Genomic DNA, 20396 nt, shown 5'->3' with positions numbered 1-20396 from the left:
CTTTTGTGCTCATATATTTTGAAGTTCTCTTTACACCTTAGGAAAGTGATCAGCTTTCCACTGGCACACATTCTTACCCCTTATTTGGACACTTACCTCATATGACGGATTACACTATTTTGATAAATAAAGGCCTCATACATTCTCTAGTTCTTGGAGTGATTTGCAGACAGACATCATTCAACATACACAGTACCAGAAGCTTTCATATTGAAAGGTCAGATGTTAGCATACCGAGATTCTTCATGCCCAATCACTGTCCCCATGCACAAAGTTAGGAGAGATTTTGCCTGAAAAGTAGGATGCTTGTATTTTACAGACTTATTTCTAATAAAGAAAAATACAAGGAACAAACATGGTTCTTAAACAGATCACTAATTCATGCAGTTTGAGAAATATTATATGTCTTGTCTTAATTTTAAACTTCATTGCTCACACAGAAAAAAAGTTCAACATAGAATAGAGGAAAGCATTCTAAGTGTGGTATAAATAAAAGTTGTGAGGAGTCTTTCATTATACTCCCCCATTTTCTCTTAGTCATAACTTTTCTATAAAGTATAGTGCAGTTGCTGAGTGTTAATCTTATTCTATTAAATTCAATTAACATCTTCCAAGCCATATTTTCACCTCAGCTATTAAATTTCAGATTCAGTGTGTAGTAAGTCAACGCAAGACAAATCACTGTATTCAATGGGCTGTTTTCATGTGGTAGCAAAATAGTACCAAAAGTAAACAAACTGACGAAGTTTGGGAAGTATATTGTCATAAACACAAAAATGTGCATGTACCAAAATATATAGTAGGTATCTCATATTATAACAGAATTTTCATAATTTGACTGATCCTACACTCCTTACTCAAGCAAAATGACTACTAAAGAATGCAGGATTAGGTCCAAAATTATGTGACATACTATTTATGCTGAACTGTGATTTGGAAAGAAAGCTGCATCAGTACTGAAGACTATAATCACTCAGTCCCACTGCAGAGTAATTTATTGCCCTTGAGAAAGGTGTCTGTCGGTTTCAGATAAAGAGGAGAGAGTTGAATAACACAATGTGACTGTATAAAAAAAGTTTCTGTATATTACTTGACACGTGTGTTCTTCCATGTTTGTGGCCTAGCAGTTTAACAAACATGCTGATGGTTTGCACCAAACCGGTGTAGGGACTATCTTTTTAGTACGCATTTGTACAGTGCCTAACATGTGGTTCTGAGTTCTGACTAGGTGCTACTGCAATACAAATAAAATAATAATAATTTTCTGTCAATAACGCTTTTAACTTTTTAAATCAAAACTATTTTCACTATGAACTTTGTAGGTTGTAGTTTTCAAAATGAATCCTGTTTTCAAAGTACTATTTAAACTGAAAATCTATTTATTAAATTGTCAGAAACTACAATCAAACGAGGAAAGAAAATAATGATTATTCTGGATCTCTGTCTCTGATTTCTGTTTTACTCCTTTCATTAGTTTGAACCCATCTGATTGTAGGTTGCTATTTCTGTATAACTTGCAATAGATAAAAGTATACACTCATTTGGAAAATTCTGCAGAATTTTTCAGTGATCAGCTAGAATCAGGAGCAAAATGGACTTTCCCCCCAATATGCTGGAGAACAAAGACTGGATTAGTGAAATTGTGAAATGGAAAGCTTTAGTATGGCAGAAGGGATCTATGGTTAGAACACCAGCCTAGGCCTTCGGAGACCTGTGTTTAAATTCCCTGCTCTACAACAGACTTCTCTCTGACTTTGGACAAGTCACTTAACTTCAGGGGGCTGTAGGAGTCTAAAATACCTTTGAGGATCTTAGTTTTAGTTCCCCATCTATAAAATTGAGATAATAGCACTTCCCTACCTTCCAGGGTTGTGGTGAGGATGAAGACATTAAAGATTATGCAGTACTAGGATGATGGCGCTGTGTAAGTATTCAAGACAGATAGAAAGCTGCATATATGAACATTTATTATTCACAGGAACTAAGTAATTTTAAATTAGTATTTTGGCATCAGATTTCCATCAAACCTATGTGTGTGCTCATTTAATCTAAAACAGTTGAGCCCGTCAGTTTACTGTCTCTGCAGCCTTATTTTACTGTTTAAGGGTTCTATACTACTTTCATGGTTTTTTTTTAATAATTTATATTATAGCAGTATCTAGATCCTCAGATTGGGGATCAGGGCCTATGGTGCCCCACTTTGCTCACAGACTGTAATCTTATTTTCAGGCTCTTCTAAAAGAATAGAAATGAACACACTAAGAAAGTATCATAGTAGATGGGTATTGTCAGCCTTTTTTGAAGTATCTCTTGGCCATAAATGATAAAACTGGGGGAAAGGGTAATGCCAACCCAGTCAATATCTATCAGCTTCCCCCCACCACACACAATCTTTTTATTGGAATAAGAAATGCCTTATGATACACATCAAATTATGCGCTGTAGAGTAAGTGCTGAGGATTTAGCTCTATATAGTGCATGTAAGTCTCTTGGGCCTGGGCTACACTAGCGGGGCAGTTCGAACTAAGATACATAACTTCAGTTACGTGAATAGTGTAGCTGAAGTTGTGTATCTTAGTTCAACTTACCTGGCCGTCCTCACGGCAGCAAGTTGACTGCCACGGCTTCCCCATCGACTCCGCTTACTCCTCCTGTTGAGGTGGAGTACGGGCATCGATTTGCAGATCGATTTATCGCATCCAGACGAGATGCGATAAATCGATCCCTGATACATCAAACACTACCCGCCGAGCTGCTGATTTTAAGCCAATTGGAGGCTTTCTATTGACTTTAGTGGGCTTGCAAATGGGCCCTGAAGTCCTGACTCTGAGAGGAGCTGAGAGCCCTCAGTTCCCATTGACTTAGTTGTGAACTGGAGTCAATAGTGTCCAGGGCTTCTCAGATGGTGCTCAGCACCTAGGAAGGTTGGGGTCCATGGCAGTTGAGCATGCTCAGAACCTTGACAAAGGTATTCAGCACTTTGGAGGAGTAGGCCTCTAATGATCACAGTTTTATGTTAATATTGCTATGCTGTATAAAGAACTAATTGTATTCTAAATTCCCCCTTATGTGACCCACCTTCTTTTAAAAAACCCAACACAGTCTACCTCCAATGTCATTATTGCACACCTGGCCATCTACAGATGTTCCAACAGTCCCGGTTTGGGGGGAGATAGTCTCATAGAGTCATAGCAAGGGTTTGGTCCATGCTTCCTCCATCTCCTTTGGGGCAGACAGGCTAAACTTGAGTGGCACTGCATCCTTCCTTAGCCCCTTGAAATGCACTGAGAGTATTCTTAACTCTTGATAACATAGCAGACAATCCTTGCCATGTTTCTTTTAACAACACTCTCAAGGAGACAAGGGTAAAACATAGATGGTTTAATTTAATCTGCAGACAATATTTCATCATTTGATGATTTGCTAATAGGAACCATCTAAAAAAAGCCTCTCACTAAATAACAGAAGTTTATGCTAACCAGTAGTTACCATCTTTATTTACCAATTTTAGTTAACACTATAGTCTGGTAGATCTTTAAAGTTCTAATCTCATCCACTTAATAGTATTAAATATTTGGGGGTAACCATGATACCCCAGCAGTCCTTACTCAGCTCAAGGGCCACACTGTATTATTAAAAAAATTATAAAGTTCCAGAAATTATCAACTGTTTTTTTTATGTTGCAATATCAAGAGATCTCAAGCTTCCAATACATGATGCAATGCTTTTGCTGTCTGCTGTTAATCACACAAGCCTCCATCATCAAGGATGGTTGGGGGTTAGGCCAGATGACCTTTGCAGTCCCTTTTAACTTTGTGGTTCTATGATTCAGAGCTACACACAATTGACTGGTGGCTTTCTGTTTCTCATGCCCTCTTTGGAGATTTTTTTAATTTTAAGTTTAGCAGATTGTATTTTAGGAGTTGTAGATATCAGGGTTATCCTGCAAAAATGTCCAAAGCTAGTTAACAGACACAACATCTTGCAAGGATGACACCAGGACTATTTTTGGGGTGCTGCAGAAGTTGAATACTTTGCAGCTAGGAATTGGATGACTGTAATAATAACCCACCCCCACCTTCAGATTTTCCAATAGTTTGGAGGGCAGCCACAGTTCGAATTAGAATAGGGTGACAAGACAGCAAATGTGAAAAATCTGTATAGGCTTATGTAAGAAAAAGACCCTAAAATCGGGACATCTGGTCACCCTAAATTAGACCCATGCAGGATCCTTTTGTTTTGTTGCATTTGATTTCTGAACTCAGATTTAATACATTTCAGAGGAACTTTCCCCCACCCAGTGCAAATGGCTCTGCCGACCTCCCGGCCAGTCTCTGGAACTAATTCAGTAACTTGCAAATAGCGGTAGGGTTTGTTTGCTTTTAAAATGACAGGCTCGGTTGCAAGGCGGACAGCATGCAGCAAACCATCTCCTTAGACCCCATTCCAACGTCCGCCTGCAGAAAAGACTTGCATTGCGTACAGATATACCCTACTCCTCTTCCTCCCGCCTGCCGTTGCTGCAGCTGCTGGGCTGCGGCCTACTGTAGGTGGACCTCTGTCCCGACCCCGGCAGCAGCTGGAGCTGAATCCTGGAGCTCGCGTTGATGGGCGATTCAGGAGCTGCCATTGGCCAAGGGTGGGCCCCGTGCGTGCATCAGCCTCCTCCTTGTGCGTCCGTGGTTCCTATGCAAATTGCAGCGAATGCGGAAATAAACACGGAGAGGGGCGGGGGGGGGGGAGAGAGAGACTGCCGAATCGATCGCAACTTCTGCAAAGTCTAACACAATCCAAAGCACACAAGGCAAAGCCAGGGAGAGAGGGAGACTCTGAGAACCCAGCCAGCCCGGTTTGGATGGCTTTCAAAAAAGAGGAGACAGAGAGTGTGAGAGAGAGATTGCATTGCAAATCCTTCTGATCTGGGAGTAAAGTTTTTTTTTTAAAGAAAGAAACCTAACCAGCAGCCTGCAATTGGCTACAGCTTTTATTCTCTTCCGGGTTTTCAACGATTCCAAGTTTATTTTATATATATATATATAATGCCAAACAATTGAACAAAAAAAGTGTCAACCTATGAAGCCAATCGTCTCAGCCTTGTAAAGTTTCTCACGTACTCTTTATACATTGCAATGGTACGTGGTGCATCTTAAACTTTCTATTTCCATGTTTTTATAAACAAAGATACTGTATGTAACGTGATACTTAATAGCTATTCTATTGCCGATACATTCAATGTCAGTGATTTGCTACAAAAATAATGTATAGCTGAATGTATTTCTGTGTTATGTGTGCAGGAGATAGCAGCTGTGTGATTGGGATTTGTTTTGTGTGTGTGTATATATATGCACTAGAGTTTCCTTTTTTTTTCCAGGGATTTCAGAAAACCGCTGAGCTTGACAGATTTTTTTCCCCTCCTAGCGCTTGCTCGGTTCCAAAAAGAAAAAAAAAATGTACGTGCTCGGGTCTGTAAAAAGACGTCTGGCATCAGCAGCCAACCCAGCACAAAAGGAAGTGTCTAGACTTTGCGTGTAATTGACACACGCCTTCTCTAATCAATGTTGCAAAGCTCCATGATGGACTAGAGGGCTGTCCAATGAGAGAGCAGCTTGACTGTTGCAACGTTCGAATATCCCAAATGGGAAGGAAGCTGAGAGTAGGTTGGCCTTCTACCCACTCAAAGTTCTTTGAGCTCAGCAGGGGCCGGTGTAGTTTCAAGCTGTCAAACCTGCTGCAAACCTCCGGATTTAGCAAAGCGCGCGCGCGCACACACGTTTCTGCTAGTTTAGCAAAATACGGAGTTAGGGTAATGTTAAAACAAATTGTGTGTGCTTTGCTCTGCCTTTTGCACGTGAAAATAGATTAAAAGAATGCCAGGGTGATTAGGCCACCCCTCCCCCCCTTCCCGTTGGCATTTTGGTGAAAGAGAAAGCTGGCAGTATTCCTCATGGGAAGTCGAGAAGGGCCCCCCTCAGATGCGGTGTGTGTTACTTTGTCACTGTGTACAATGGACATTAGGTGATTACACTAGCATGTTTAGCTGACTGCAGATGTCTTTGCACATTAACTGTTCAACGGGGCCAAAATGTAGGAAGATTTAGAAAGTGCTTTGCAAGAGTAGCCGTGCGCCTTCCCCTGGCGTGTTAATCCTTTGTATGGTTGTTTATGGTTTTCTTAACCCATTAGTTACTGAATGGTGAATAGTGTGTACTGAGGTGCAGGAGGTCTGTGTTGGATTTGTTCACAGGCGACTGGCAGATGTTTTATAAAGTTGGGGTGTGTTCGCGCGCGTGGGTGTGGAGTGAGGGGAGACGGAGCTAAAGGTACCATCAGGAATGTAAGTAACCCGGGACTGATGAATCTCTGCGTTTCTTCCTGTTACTAGTCATCCCTGTGCAGAAGGTGCGAGTGTAGGAGATCAGTAACACACTAACTTGGAGTCAGGCCCGTAGTCCCTTGGATATAAGTCCCTGACAGAAGCCCAGTGGAAATCTATTCCAACAGCTTGTCTTGGAGACAGTAGCTGGCAGGCGCTGATTTAAAATATCCTACTCCTCTTTCCCTTGAGCGATGTAGGTACTTTGAAAGTTAACTAGAAAAAGGATGGGCTCTTTTAGCTCTGTGGAAATAGCTCCCCGGGAGTTGACCCCTAAGTCTTCCCGGGTGCTACTTAAGGCAGATTTGGGAGTCACAAAATTCATCCATTGCATTTAGTTGTGTACAGACTGTCTTTCAAGGGTCCGTAATTGTGAGTTACTGGCCAGCGTTTTATTCCCAGAAAGCGGCTCATAGTATCCAAAGTGCAACAAAGCTAGAAAGAAAGAACAAAAAAAGAAAGAAAAAACCCTTCCCCCTCGAGGTAACTGGCAAAGAAATTGTTGCTTTAACACGTACAGAAAGTGTATAAAGGAGGGGGAAGGGGGCGAGTTGTGGCTGCTCAGCATTAGCCGAGTTCTGACTCTAGTGCGCATTGGGCGCTCAAGTCTAAATCATACTAATACGGCCTCACTGTTAAGTAGCTCCGAAATAAGAGAGAGTTCAGATGTACGTACAAGTGAACTCTCATTGACGTAATTTATATATCTAAGAGGATTTCTCTAACGCTGGCAAGGTAAAGTTTCTGCAAATAAAACATTGTAAATGCGATGCCGGGCAAAGTGCCAGAGAGAATATGGATAGCAGGGATCATGGCAGAACTCTCTCTCTCTCTCTCTTTTTAACCAGCCATCCCATCTCCAGGCAGCCTATAGCCCTTTCAAAATAAATGACCGAAGTCCGCATTTCCAACCTCTCCTTCCTAGCGGCTGATCTCTGGGTTTGCTTTAGTGCCTCGCTTACTTTGTGATGATTAAGGAATTTGATTTAACTATGCTTCCCCGCCCCCACTTCTGCGTGCCTTTCCATACCTTTATGTGCCACCCGACGGTGATTTCTCTCGGAACCCCCCCACCTCCCCCAGTTGCTTTGTTTGAACGTTCCGCTTGGAACTTTCACTGGGCGAAAGGAGATCCTGAGCCAGTTGGGACCAGCGTTGTGCAAAGCTCCCCTCTCTCCTACCTCTTCTGTAGGCTCATGATCCTAGAGTTTAAGCGTGCACGATGTGTGCTGGATTCGAGAAAGCGGATGTGAAGGGGTTTGGTGCTGAACTTGGATGCAGCCTCTGCCTAGAGGGCGCAAACAATCGTCCCACGTCCAGAAGTCTTACGAAGGGCGCCAAAAGTTACTTAAGATAATATTGCTAACCACAAAAAGCTGGAAATCGTGAAGCAGGGCTGCCTGCTGCACCGAAAGGGCTGCTAGGGGCCCGATCCCGTATTCCTCGCGCACCTAGGATGCCCGTGGAATTCATTATCCCAGAGTTCATGGAACTTCACGTTAGCTTGTATTTGGGTCGGACAGGGAATGCAGGATCAGGCCCCAGAATGGAAACTACCCCCAGTGACTCACTTTATTCTTAAAATTGTTTTTTATAATTAGATCTTACTGTGTATCACTAAAAAGTATCCTCTTTTGTACCGCAGGGCTCTAAATAGAGGCAAATGTAAACATTATTAGCAACAAAAGAAAGTTGTTATAAGTTATAGAATACTTTTTTTTCTTTTTCTTTTTAAGGCATGCTTTGGTCAATATCTGCTCTCTGTGCCTCAGGTACATGTCTTGCTGTCAGCCAGAAACTTCTATCGAGGAAACTTGGAGAGCAATGAAGTGATATATAGCTGCAAATATTTAGCTGAAAGTGTTTCTTGTAATTATTTGACTAACAGATACAGACCACTTTTTTTTTTTATCAAAGGAAGGCACTGAGTGAAAACAGCTCATTTTTCAATTAGTCCAGGACATCTCAAGTTAAAGAAAAGCTTGTAGAGAACTTCCATCAAACATTGCCCTGGTAAATACCAAGAATCTCTTTTCAGTCAGCAAATTTAGTGACGTACTAGCGAGGGAACAGAAATGAAAAAGTCTCCAGTTGGAGAGAGAGGATTTTTTGTTTCTTTTCTTACACCAGGTTTTCTGGCAGAGCCTTTTCTTTGAACAGCAATGGGCACAGGGATTAACACTCCTGAACCTGTTGTGAAAAGGCTTTACAGTTTGAAATACAGTACCTACATCTCCCATCCACATGAGAAGCTTTGCACGCTGCATGCGGTGTGTCTTGTGGCGTCTCCTTTTCTTGGAGGGTGGTGGTGGTGGTGTTATGAATGGTTGTGGATATGTAAGTGTCTGCAGGCTGCATGCAGCTGATTGGGAAGAGGAAGAGGAGAAAGTACTCCATCCAGGAGATATATTGATGTTAGACCGGAGAGAAAATATAAGACTCAATAAAAGAGAAAAGCTCGCTGACTGGAACCTTTCCAAACCCAAAAAACCAAACCCTTCCTTGTGCCAAAACAGTACGTTATAGCCGAAATAAGTGGCTGGAGGCTCGGTTCTATTTGAAGTGCTTTACTTCTATTGGGGGGGGGGGAGCAGGGTAAATGCAGAGCACAGGTTGTGCATTTTTAGTAAAATAAACATCCCTTACCATCCAGTGATTTATTTAAAATGACAATCACATGGCCAGTATTAGAGATATTTGGAAAGTTTTGAACAAATTTATTCCCCCCCCCCCAAGGGACTTAACTTTAAAAGGCATTCCAGTTGGTAAAATATTTATGGTCCTGTATTAAGGTGTCTTGATCTTAAAAAAAAAAAAACCACCACCACCCAAAACCTAGTGGACTGTACCCACTCCAGTGTTATAATTCCTTAGTCTCAACAGTGCAGGGAAAAAAACTAATCTGTGAAAATTCCACGTGTAAAAAAAAACTTCAAGACCTCCGCTAATGAACACGATGCCTGCCAAAAAAAAAAAAGTTTTGAGTTTACAATGCGTAATTAAATATATCCCACTCTTCAGAGGAGCGTGCAGCGAGCAGCTTCCCACCAAATGTTCCCAGACTTTTGCATCTGTGGAGCTACAGACGCAATCGAGAGGCTATACAATCGGTAGCCTGTATCGGTGAAGTTCCTTAGGCGATGCACGGAATAAGGGAGACGGTGGGGGTGGGGTGAGGAGCTAGCACTGTGGAAAAGTAGTTTTGTTTGCTGAAGCACATCCTGTAGCCTATAGCCGCCCGTGAGTCCTGCCTGTAACTGCTCCTGACTGCGTTACCCAGTAATGCACTGAGAGCGGGGATCGGGGATAGGGAGGGCTGGCCGAGCACAGCACTGCAGCCCCTCTCCCCTCCCCTCCCCTCCCTCCCCCGGGCAAGGCAGCGAGCGAGCTGCTGCTGCTCTTGGTGCGGTGCAGAGCGGAGCTGGAGCAGGAGGCGCGCGGGCAGGTTCCCGGGGAGCCTGGAAGCTGGGGGTGGGTGGGAAGTGTGTGCTATGCCTTTAACGCCTGGGTACAGTAGACATGTATAGTGTGTAGTGTAGGGAAAGTCTAGGCGGGGTTAAAGTTCAGCTCATGGGGCTGCTCAGCGCTCGCTGCAGTTTAGCAGAGTTGGAAATGTGAAAGCAAGAAGCAGGCTAGATTCTCCCCCCCCCCTTCTCTCTCCCTCTCTCTCTCTCTTTTCCTCTCTCTCTCCCTTTCTCTCTCTCTCTCTCTTTCACTCTCTCTCTCACACACACCTCCAAACCACAAAACCCCCCACAGCAGTCATGTATTCTCCTCTCTGTCTCACCCAGGTAAGCAGCTGTTCGGATGCATTTGGGGCTGGTTTTGCTGGGTGGCGCGTGTGTATGCGTTGGGGAGGGTAGTACGGGGGGAGAAATACAGCTTTAAGAAAGTAACTTTGTTTCCATTAGATTGCATTCCTCTTCTTGCACGGCCATTTGTGTAGGCACATGGCTAATGGCGCCTACTTATTAATGGTTTAATTAATATTGGTGGTGGGGGGGTTTCTGCTCCTATGCAGTTTGGGGGGGGACGACGAATTGCACGTGTTTAGCAGGGTTGCAGCCCATGACATGCTTGGTCATCTGCAATCAATACTCACTGTTTGTGCTTCCGATGCGAGTAATGCATGAAAACATAGATGTGCTTAGGGTTATTTTTTTTAATGTAGCATTAAAAGCTGCTGCATTTTCTGTTTTAAGACGTAAGGTATTGCATAGTCTGCATTGATTTCCCTCCCTAAAGTCCACACTTTTTGTTTGTAAGGGTATGGTTCGTAGATGCGGTTAAGGTTTGCCTATGAGTCTCTCTGTACATTACCCATGCCTGGACCTAGCTATATATATATTGCACCTACGCATAGATCTGCAGCTATCTACATTGCCCTGATCTATAGCCCTACATATATAAAATACACACTGCACCCATGCAATGTATAGCTGCGTATAGCTACGCACTGCACTCCTGCATAGATCTACAGCTGAACATACATTGTACTCTCGTGCACAGATCTATATCTCTAAGTACACTGCAGCCGTGCAGAGATCTGCAGCTCTATACGTTGTACCCCATGCACAGATCTGTAGATGCAGCCTCTGATGGTCAAGAACGTCTAGCTCTGTCTTACACCCTAGAAATGTACCGCTTTGAGGCGCGTTGTCACTTTCCCGGGTGTCACATTTGCCTGGATGTTTGGGGCGTGGGGGAAGTTTGGATTGCAAGTTCAGTCAGTGTTTTTCACAAAGTTGCTCGAGTCCTTAGGGCAGCAAAGTTGCCTCTGTGTTATTTTTTAACATTATTTCAAATGCCTTTTCCCTTCTACGTACTCCCTCCCTCCCCATTGCATTACCCTGGATCTGTGGAGTTTAAGCTTGTGTGCTGACGCCCAGCCCTCCATTCCGGACGGTCTCTTCCTTTCACAGCTGTTGCTCTAGCTCCTGCTGCTCCAGCTACACTTAACTGCTCAGGACTTTGGGCAACTTTTCTTCCCAGCCTCCTCTCCCTCCCTCTATACCTCCTCAGGCAAAGGATTGCGCTTTTGCTGCTTCAGATCCGGTGCTGGCATTTTTCATACTTATTTTCACTATTAAAAGGCATAAAGCTGAACTGAGATGTGATTTTTCTTCTCTCCAAAGCTTCCCCTCCCCTCCATATAGCTCTGTAATCTTGTCTGGGATTTAGATGCCTTCTAGTCTGACTATTATTCATAAGGATGATAGTTTCTATTTATTTCCAGTTAAGTACCTTCTTCCGTCCCTTTTAATCCAGGTTATTGCAGACATTAAATTGTACACCTTTAATTAGCAGGAGATAATAGTTTGAACTAGGAAATACTTTGCGGCGGACTCACACCAGAGTTTATTTCCTCCTATATGAGAGCACTATTCCTATAATTTTATGTTTATATATGGAGAGAGAGAGAGAGTCATTGCTGGAGAATAACTGACTCTAATCGTGGGAATGGATAGGTTTTAGAAGAAGCCTGAATAGGTTTAAAAGTTGTTTTTTTCCTTCCATAAATCAATGAATTTGTGGTTATAGTATCCAGAGTGACTACAGGTTGGAACTTCACTATGGTAGTAATCTTACAATTTGTTATAGGCAGAAGGTAGATATAGTGAATGGACTTGTGAGCTGCAGTGAAATGCGGGGGTAGGAGGGGGGTGTTTCAAACACTGTACCTTTCTGGTCAAATTTATGCCAGTTTATTAATGCAACTGGAAATACCTACTGTCTGTTGTTTCATGTTCAGGATGATTGGTAATAACATAACTTTCAGAGAAGCAGCCATATACTATTATCTTTTCAAACTGCACACACGTAATCCTGTTTTAGTAGGCCCAGTGGGACATTAAGAAGAAAACTTAAGACAAATTTAGGATATTTTAAAATGCTGAATGTTGTATCATTCTGTTCCATAATTCTTGCATTCTTGTTGCACATTTGAAAAAGTAGTTTAGGGATTCAAAATCCCTCTTTTAAAACTCCACATTGAGAACGGAACAGTTATGTGGTTCTGTCATTTTATGTAGAAAACATACGCAAAATCATTAATAAGAGCGTAAGTAGTTTTCTATATTTAATGTCAGAATTAACATAAGCCTTTTATTTATACAAGTTTTGAAATAAATGCTTTTTAAAGTTTTGGAGAAACATTAGAGTTTTAGAGGTTGAAAACATAGGAAAGTGGATTTTTAAGAAATGGTCATAAAGCACATTAGTCCAAGAAACGCAACTGAAATGACATGACTATATGTACCTGACAGAGATTTGAATCATATATAAGGAAAATATACACAGCATTTGTTTCACTTCCCTGCTGCATATCCAGAAAATATTTTGGGCACACATGTACCTCCTTTATAGATTTATGGCCAAACATTTCTAGGAACATGGGTTTTAGAGATTTTACCCTTGCTATATCTGACTTATTTTCAAACACAGCCACGTAAATATATTGTGTAAAACAATTACTCTAAAGCATTACGTTATTTTTTTAACTCTGATCTGGATTGTAAGGCTTTTTTTGTCAGTAGATTTTACAGGTTTTTTTTAAGAGTATGTGAGAATTTTTATATACATATACTTCTAAGGCCCACCTTTAGCTACAGAATGCACTTTGAAGCACTATATTGACACACTGAGAAAGTTTTATGATAAAGCTTCCTGTTTATCACTGTCTTTTAAAAAAAAAATTAAACACATTAGTGGTGCCCTGTATTTTTTTAGAGTAATATTTAATTGTTAAAGGAGATAACAGTGCCTTTTAAACTAAACTTTTGAAATATTTTTGAACTTAACCTGAGAAAAGGCAAAAGTAATCTTATTTTCTTTAAATTTTTATATTTTGCAGTGATCATGTGATCAGACCTGCACATATATGAATACTCGCTCTTGCATTGCTACATTTCAGCAAGTTGTTTGGTATTATAACACTGAAACAAATAACTTTATTATGTAGAATAAAAGATCAAATTTGGTTGGATTAGTAGTGGATTCCTTTACCTCTGCTCATATTTTGGTAATACCATGTCACTGAGATTTAGGTAGGTTGATTTTATAGGAGAATATGTTTATGAAGACAGTTGAAAATACTGGATGAGTTAGTCTGTCAGTCTTCTGTTCTTGAATTAACCTTTTTGTTTAGTAGTTCATTTTGAAAAATGACATTAGACTGTTTATGTGATTATGTTATGTATATATATATATATGTGGTTGTAGCATGTAGCAGTTTAATACAGACTAATTACTGCTTAAAATTATATCCTCGTCTTTAGGCCATATAATGGTTCAGAGCGTTTTTAAAGCCATCCCTGTCCTGTTCCTTTCCCCCCACCCTCCTTTCAGGTTCTCTGTAGCTCATCTTTAAGACAGATTAAAGGAACTGTATTTTAGATAGTATCCAGCTTAGGTCCAAAAAAGTCATGAGCATGTGGGATCAGTCAATAAGAAGTACTGTTGAAAGCTGAAAGTTAAATATTTCTGGATAAACCAAGATGTATTTAGAATTTATTAGTGCTTAAAACAATCCTCCATTTCAACGTAGGTCTTTTCAGCGAATTGTGTGTATACCTTAGCAGATAAACTTTGACTTTGCAGGAGGCCTTTTCGCACTATCGGCTCTTCTAAAAGGGGGAACGGGAGAGAACATTTAAGAATCAGAAGTGTGCTTTTATTATTTTGAATAGCTTCTGGTGAACTGCAGCTTTTACCGTTTTTTTCTTGTAAAGCTATTTTTCATTTGCAAAAGTGCAGCTTCACATGTTATGTTTGTTGCCTTCTCTTACTTTTTGAATCTACTGGCTGAAAGCTAGCAGCAATGTTTTTTTTTTTTACTTTATTGAAATTTGAAACCAGGATCTTCTCCAAGTGGGGGTTGTGGAGGGAGGCAGTGTCACTCACCAAAGTTATTGTATTTTTACATATTATATTTTAGTAATCATTCATATTGGTAATGACTCCTGCACTGTCGTGCTGCATTGGAATATCTCTCTTTCATTTTCTGTAGTTTCTAACAATCTCCATTTTTTTCTGATATAAATGATCTAATGTTGTTTATCGGTTTTAATATTTACATTTTAGGAACCACAGAAAATACATGCAATTAAAGTATTTAGAAAGCTAATACAAGGTCTCGAATTGTAACAGGATTTTGCTAATAGAATGTTCCTATCACTGATTTCTTGGTTTTGCCTATATTTGTTTGAGCAGCAAAGGCTATTTAAAAAAAACAAAAAAAGCCATTGGAGCTGTAGAATAAGTAAATTTTAACAATGTTATTTTAAAGGTTATGAAATGATTTTGATACGTGACATACTCTACATATGAATGTAAAAGAAGAAATTCAGTTAAACTGAAAAAAACCCCCACCAAACTGTTACCTTGCAAGAATGGACATAAATTGGAGTTTAACATGCTGTAGGAAGTTTTGTGCAGTTTCATGGTGTTTTTTTTTCTTTGCCCCACAGGGCCCAATCCTGCAAATGGGAGTAACTTAATTCATGGGAACAGTCCTATCGACCTCATGAATGAAATTAGTCCCTTGCATACATGTTTGCAGAACTGAGTTCTTAATGTGTACATGCTTTTCTGTAGATAGTGTAACATCCTGTAACAGTATTACGTAGAGAAACATAACCAGCAGAATACAATGAATTATAATATGTTTTGATCTCCCTGTCTGATTTATGTAGTACTTTTTAGGTATATTTATTTATTTAAAAAGTTGAATATAGGGATCTTTCTTGCAACATATTTATTCAAGTTCAGGAAACTTTTTAATACTGATTATTTCTGTCTCAAGTAAGATGAGTGAACTTAAAATATTATTACTGAAGGCAAGCGAAGTTTTCAGGTGGAGAAAATTATTATAAATGTGGTAAATTCTTTTATAATATATTAACGGAAATAAAACAAAATGTATTAACAAAAATAAATCATTTTTTGAGTGTGGATCACTGTGGCAATGCTAAGATTTTGTGCCTTAATACTTACATAGAAGTTTTCCTCTCAAAAAAAAAAATTTTTTTTTTTTAATAGAAGGCTGTCAGAACTTGTCTTATATCCATGGCACAATATCAGATTTATTATTTTTGGTAGGCTACATATAAATCAAACACTTTTTCTTTTTTAAATTAAAAGGGTAGAGTTTAAGTTTTTAATACTTTTTACTGTTAGGCATGCTGGAGAAATTTGCAAACTGGGTACATTATTTACTGTTTCTAGTGGTACAGAAGACAGAGTTTAGAAGCACCTTGTATTGTATTATAAAATCACTTATACTGAAATTTTATTACACTGCAGATTGCCATTTCCAAATATGTCTTAGGGAAAGTTTGCTGTATTTCAGACATCCCCATACAAACATTGATTGGCATCCAAATGTTTAGAATTTGCCAAATTGGCGGGCATATGCTGGCTACACCACAAGCGAGTGGGGTCAGGGAGAGAGCAAAGAGAGATATGCATTCTTTGAAAATGGATTAAGGTCACTACACTCGTGTATTTTTAAACTTTTATTTTTTAATGATTTTAAGTTTTAGGACTGAGTCTAATAGTTACAGAATCTTCCTCATATTTATGTGTATTTTAGTCGTTCTCTACCCTCTGTGATAGCAGTGTCATATTCTTTAGGCTGATATAATATTGAGAAAGGGTTTATATATAGATATGTATATCTATAGATATAGTATGTGTGTGACTGTGTATACAGACGCTTCCTGACTTACGTAAGCGTTCTGTTGTGGAACGCCTTGTGTAAGTCACATTTTGCGTAAGTCGGAAATGTGTTCCTGACCTTTATGGAAAAATAACAACAAAAAACCCGCCTATTTCTAGTTTACAGAACTTTTTCCATAAGTGTGGATTTGCATAACCCGGGGGGGCGTCTGTATACATATATACAATATATGTGTTAATATGTGTGTGAGATTACAAAGGTGCTTGTGTTTTCTGCACTGCGTAGTATATACACATTATCATTACTTAATTCTCACTTCTAGCAGTTATTAATTTCTCATGTGTTAAAATAGCATTTTAAGGAGATGTTTTGAACTCTGTGACTGATTTGTTTGTGTTTTCATGACATCAGTATAATTCTTTATCATTTTCCTAGGATGAATTTCATCCTTTCATTGAAGCACTTCTGCCGCACGTCCGAGCATTTGCATACACGTGGTTCAACCTGCAAGCCCGAAAACGAAAATACTTCAAAAAACATGAAAAACGTATGTCAAAAGAGGAAGAGAGAGCAGTGAAGGACGAATTGCTGAGCGAAAAACCTGAGGTCAAACAAAAATGGGCATCCAGACTTCTGGCAAAGCTCCGGAAAGATATCAGGCCTGAGTACCGAGAGGATTTTGTTCTCACAGTCACAGGAAAAAAGCCTCCGTGTTGTGTTCTTTCCAATCCAGACCAGAAGGGCAAGATGAGAAGAATTGACTGCCTACGCCAGGCAGATAAGGTCTGGAGGTTGGACCTTGTTATGGTGATTTTATTTAAAGGTATTCCGCTCGAAAGTACTGATGGCGAACGCCTTGTAAAGTCCCCACAGTGCTCTAACCCAGGGCTGTGCGTACAGCCACATCATATAGGAGTTTCTGTTAAGGAACTCGATTTATATTTGGCATACTTTGTGCACGCAGCAGGTAAGTGCATTTATGCAAAGTTGTCCAACTTTCTGTATATCTACAGTCCTCTGCTGTACCATCCGAGTTGAGTGTTATGACCAGTCAGAGACTGTATGAGTCAGTGTTTGAACTTGGGAGAATATGTGCCATGTAAAGGTGGTTGGCAGCATTGTTTTAACGCCAGTTCCAGGCCTGACAAGTAGGAGAATGTACACCAGTATAATCTGGTTGTGAATGGACAGGTGTTCACACACTTTCTGTTGCCTTTAAGAAGTAGTAGTGTCAAGATATGTTGGTTTTCCAATACTAACAGCAATCAAATCTTTGGCACATCTAAACTGCTTTCAGAAGTGGCCGACGTCAATATTAGCACAGGAAATGTTAAAGGCTGTCTTTTAGAACTATGTAGTGGCCTGTTTAAAATGGACCTTATTTTAATACTGGTAAGAGAAAGAAGGTAGCTGAACGTTTTTTTAAACTGGCTTTGTATGTGTGTTGTGTCGTGTAAAGAATAAATTCAGGGAAATAAAAGTGTCAAAAGCCTAATGGTGGTAAGGCCCAATACAAGACCCGGTGAGTGCCTTCAGTTCATATTGACATGGGTGATAGGTGAAGGTGCTGAGAACCTTGCAGGATTGGTCCCAGAGGGAAAAGCAAAGAAATCATACAAATATGTAAATAGAACAGTGCAGTGTGGATTGTGGCTAAAATAAAGGCCGTTGGTATCAAATGGGGAAAGTAAGGTCAGTGTTAAAAATGTAACTAGCACACAATAAATGAATACACTTAGAATCTGACTGATACTAAGAACTGATGTCTTGTTTGACAATACTGCATTCAGGAGAGCGGAAATGCTTTTACATGTCATGAAATTCGCGATCTTGTCTGTGACTCCAATGTGAACCACACCCTACCTGTGAATATTAGTATATTCAGAGGCTACCTAATAGGTCAACTGGATAAATAACATGCAGTAGCATTTCTTTTCAATCATTTTGTTTCTGACAAAGTTGCTGTGTATGAAATGTTAGGCCCAAGTTTTTGGAGCTTGTTGACTTTTCATATATACGTACTAGTTTTGCTGGATTTCATTCACAGTAGTAATATAAGCCAGGGAGTTGGAGGGAGCTGAAAATGAGGGGAAACAAAGAGAAGTCAGTGGACTCTTATCAGTAGAAACTTAATAAATATATAGTAACAGTAATAATAATAATATAAATCTTGCTAAAAGAAGAGAATACATCTATTATCTAGCATTCTTTTGGGGTGATACATAAACTGCAGACTATCCAAAAGCTGCCTGCAATAAGATCAATATTCATTGTGATACATAGTATCACTTCAGTAATTTTATTGATATACACTATGGTTAGAAGGAACCTTTGGCTAACATTGTGATATTTTACATAGTTAGGCTGTGAAACTTTGTAATTAGACGTGATTTGATCAATAGCACTTCACATTGCTGGGGAAGCAAATGTAGGCAAATATTACAGGAAGAGTGTTTTATTTACTGCATGGTATGGTGAAATGGGAATGACCAATTCATGTAGACTTACGTTTAGCACTAGTGTTGTTTAGTTAGTGTTATGTTTCATGAATTAAATGCAGGCTTCTGAAAAGCACTGGGAATTGTCAGCAGAACCCAGTGACCTCCTACCTTAAAAACTTGAATACACGTTATCATTTTTGTCTGTCATTCTGTATATGTCTAGATAAAATATGGTTGAGAGACAGAGAGAGACAAGCAGCTTAACTAAGTATGTATGTAATATAAGGAGGCCTGAAGTGATAGTTTTTTTCTGTTGTGGCAGTCACACATTAGATATGTAAAGGATCTAATAATATTTTGTTTAGCAGCATATCATCTTATACCATCTTATCAATATGAAGTGGTAACAAACAGACCGCAGTTGCACTTACTGTTCTTTGGACTAAACCTTTGCCACAGGAACTTAAACATTAGACTTAATCTTTATTTACATTTATAGCCTCTTTTAAACTATAAACCTCTCACTCTAACTATACAATTTAATATTTTACCTATTGCTTACTGATTGTATATATTGCATGACACTGCCATTGCAATAGTTTGTGCTAGGATGTTAGTAAATCTAATCATAAGGTGGGACAAAATGGTTGTAAAATGTTATTTAGGAAGCATGCAGTGTAGTAGTTGCCTTAAAAAGACATAATGAAAGCGTCATGGATAAGGCTACCTTTTGGTTTTTTTGTTTTCCTCTGATGTATCCCAGAATTCTTTGTTACACCTGAACTCTGGCCAAGTCAATGGTGATTGGTTCTCACGGAACCGCAGTAATGGCAGCTAATGCTGTGTGCGCAACAGGAAAATGACAAAAGAAAATAGTAAGCATCCTTTGTCTCAGAATATTTCAGACTTGATTTCAGAGATTTACAGACCTGTTATTTATGCCGAGGAAGTTGCCAACACAAATATTAGGTAGGTTGGTCAACTTACATATAGCTGATTTGACAGGCATCTGCTATAGTGCAGAAGATTTGTAAACACTAAACAATGTTTTTACCTCTTTAAAAGTTTTGAGAAGTTGCCAGTATTGGCAGGAGGCACAGACTTTGAAACGTGCTTTAAGATACGTGCCAAAACCATTGTGGCCTTTTCACCCATAGTGCTTGTTTCTTTTTAATATTTATTTGTTTATTTATTTAATAAATTAATTCTGTTCCACTATGCCTTGTTCTAGATGATTTCAACCCTGAGCTGTTCCTTTCCATCTAAACGTGTACGATAATTATTGCTTCGAGTCCAGGCTTTCTCTTTAGTTGAACACTGTCATCTATAAGAGAATACATGTGCCCAGATTTAAATAATGCTTCTGACAAAGCAGATTCAGTTATAGAATGAATTATTCTCTTTTAAGAACTACTATATAAAAAACAAGAAAACTCAAGTATGTGAATACACAAGCTGTGTGCCATTTTTGTAAGAAAATAAGGACTGTCGGTGTTTTTTGAATTAGAAGGTCACCCAAAATATATTGCCCTATAGAGCATCAGCTCCAATTAGCAGTTTGTAACCTGTTTAAGAAAAGTATTCTCATACCCTTAACTTGGGTTGGCTTTTTAATTTTCATTTATTCTGCACATGTATCAAATGACAACTTGGAAACCACTGTGGCAAACCGTTTTCTTTGTGGGAGTGTAACAGTAAAGCTAATTTATGACCAGTCCTTTACCAGATGATCTGTATCAGAGTCTACAATAAACCAGGCACGTGGCAAGGTCACAATTTAAGTTGTTAAGGTCATAACCTTAGCCACCAGGCGTTTGACCTTTTAGATAAAGTTAACCTTTGTTCATTAGTAAGCACTCAACCAAGAACTTTCTTGAGTTTTTTACTGCTTCAGAGTTACTTC

The 20396-nt window shown here is 39.6% G+C and overlaps 1 protein-coding gene across 8 annotated transcripts in view; it reads left to right on the top strand.

Annotated features, from left to right (window-relative positions):
- The first annotated feature begins 9940 nt into the window (after positions 1-9940).
- The window catches only part of NFIA (nuclear factor I A), a 303342-nt gene continuing 292886 nt past the window's right edge, over positions 9941-20396 (top strand). For 7 of the 8 annotated variants that reach the window (XR_007775433.1, XM_050962036.1, XM_050962037.1 and 4 more), the window contains exons 1-2: positions 10047-10164; positions 16488-17019. Coding sequence is in view for 7 of the 8 variants with exons in the window: in XM_050962036.1 (XP_050817993.1) it covers positions 10138-10164; positions 16488-17019 (559 nt within the window). In the remaining variant the exon portion in view is untranslated. Of the gene's footprint in view, positions 10165-16487; positions 17020-20396 lie in introns of all 8 variants that reach the window. The other variant, XM_050962038.1, reaches the window with a different exon arrangement.

The sequence above is a fragment of the Gopherus flavomarginatus genome, chromosome 7 (genome assembly GCF_025201925.1).
Source record: "Gopherus flavomarginatus isolate rGopFla2 chromosome 7, rGopFla2.mat.asm, whole genome shotgun sequence".
Taxonomy (NCBI): domain Eukaryota; kingdom Metazoa; phylum Chordata; order Testudines; family Testudinidae; genus Gopherus; species Gopherus flavomarginatus.
The sequence above is the reverse complement of the archived record's forward strand: the minus strand, read 5'-3'. Positions and strand labels throughout refer to the sequence as shown.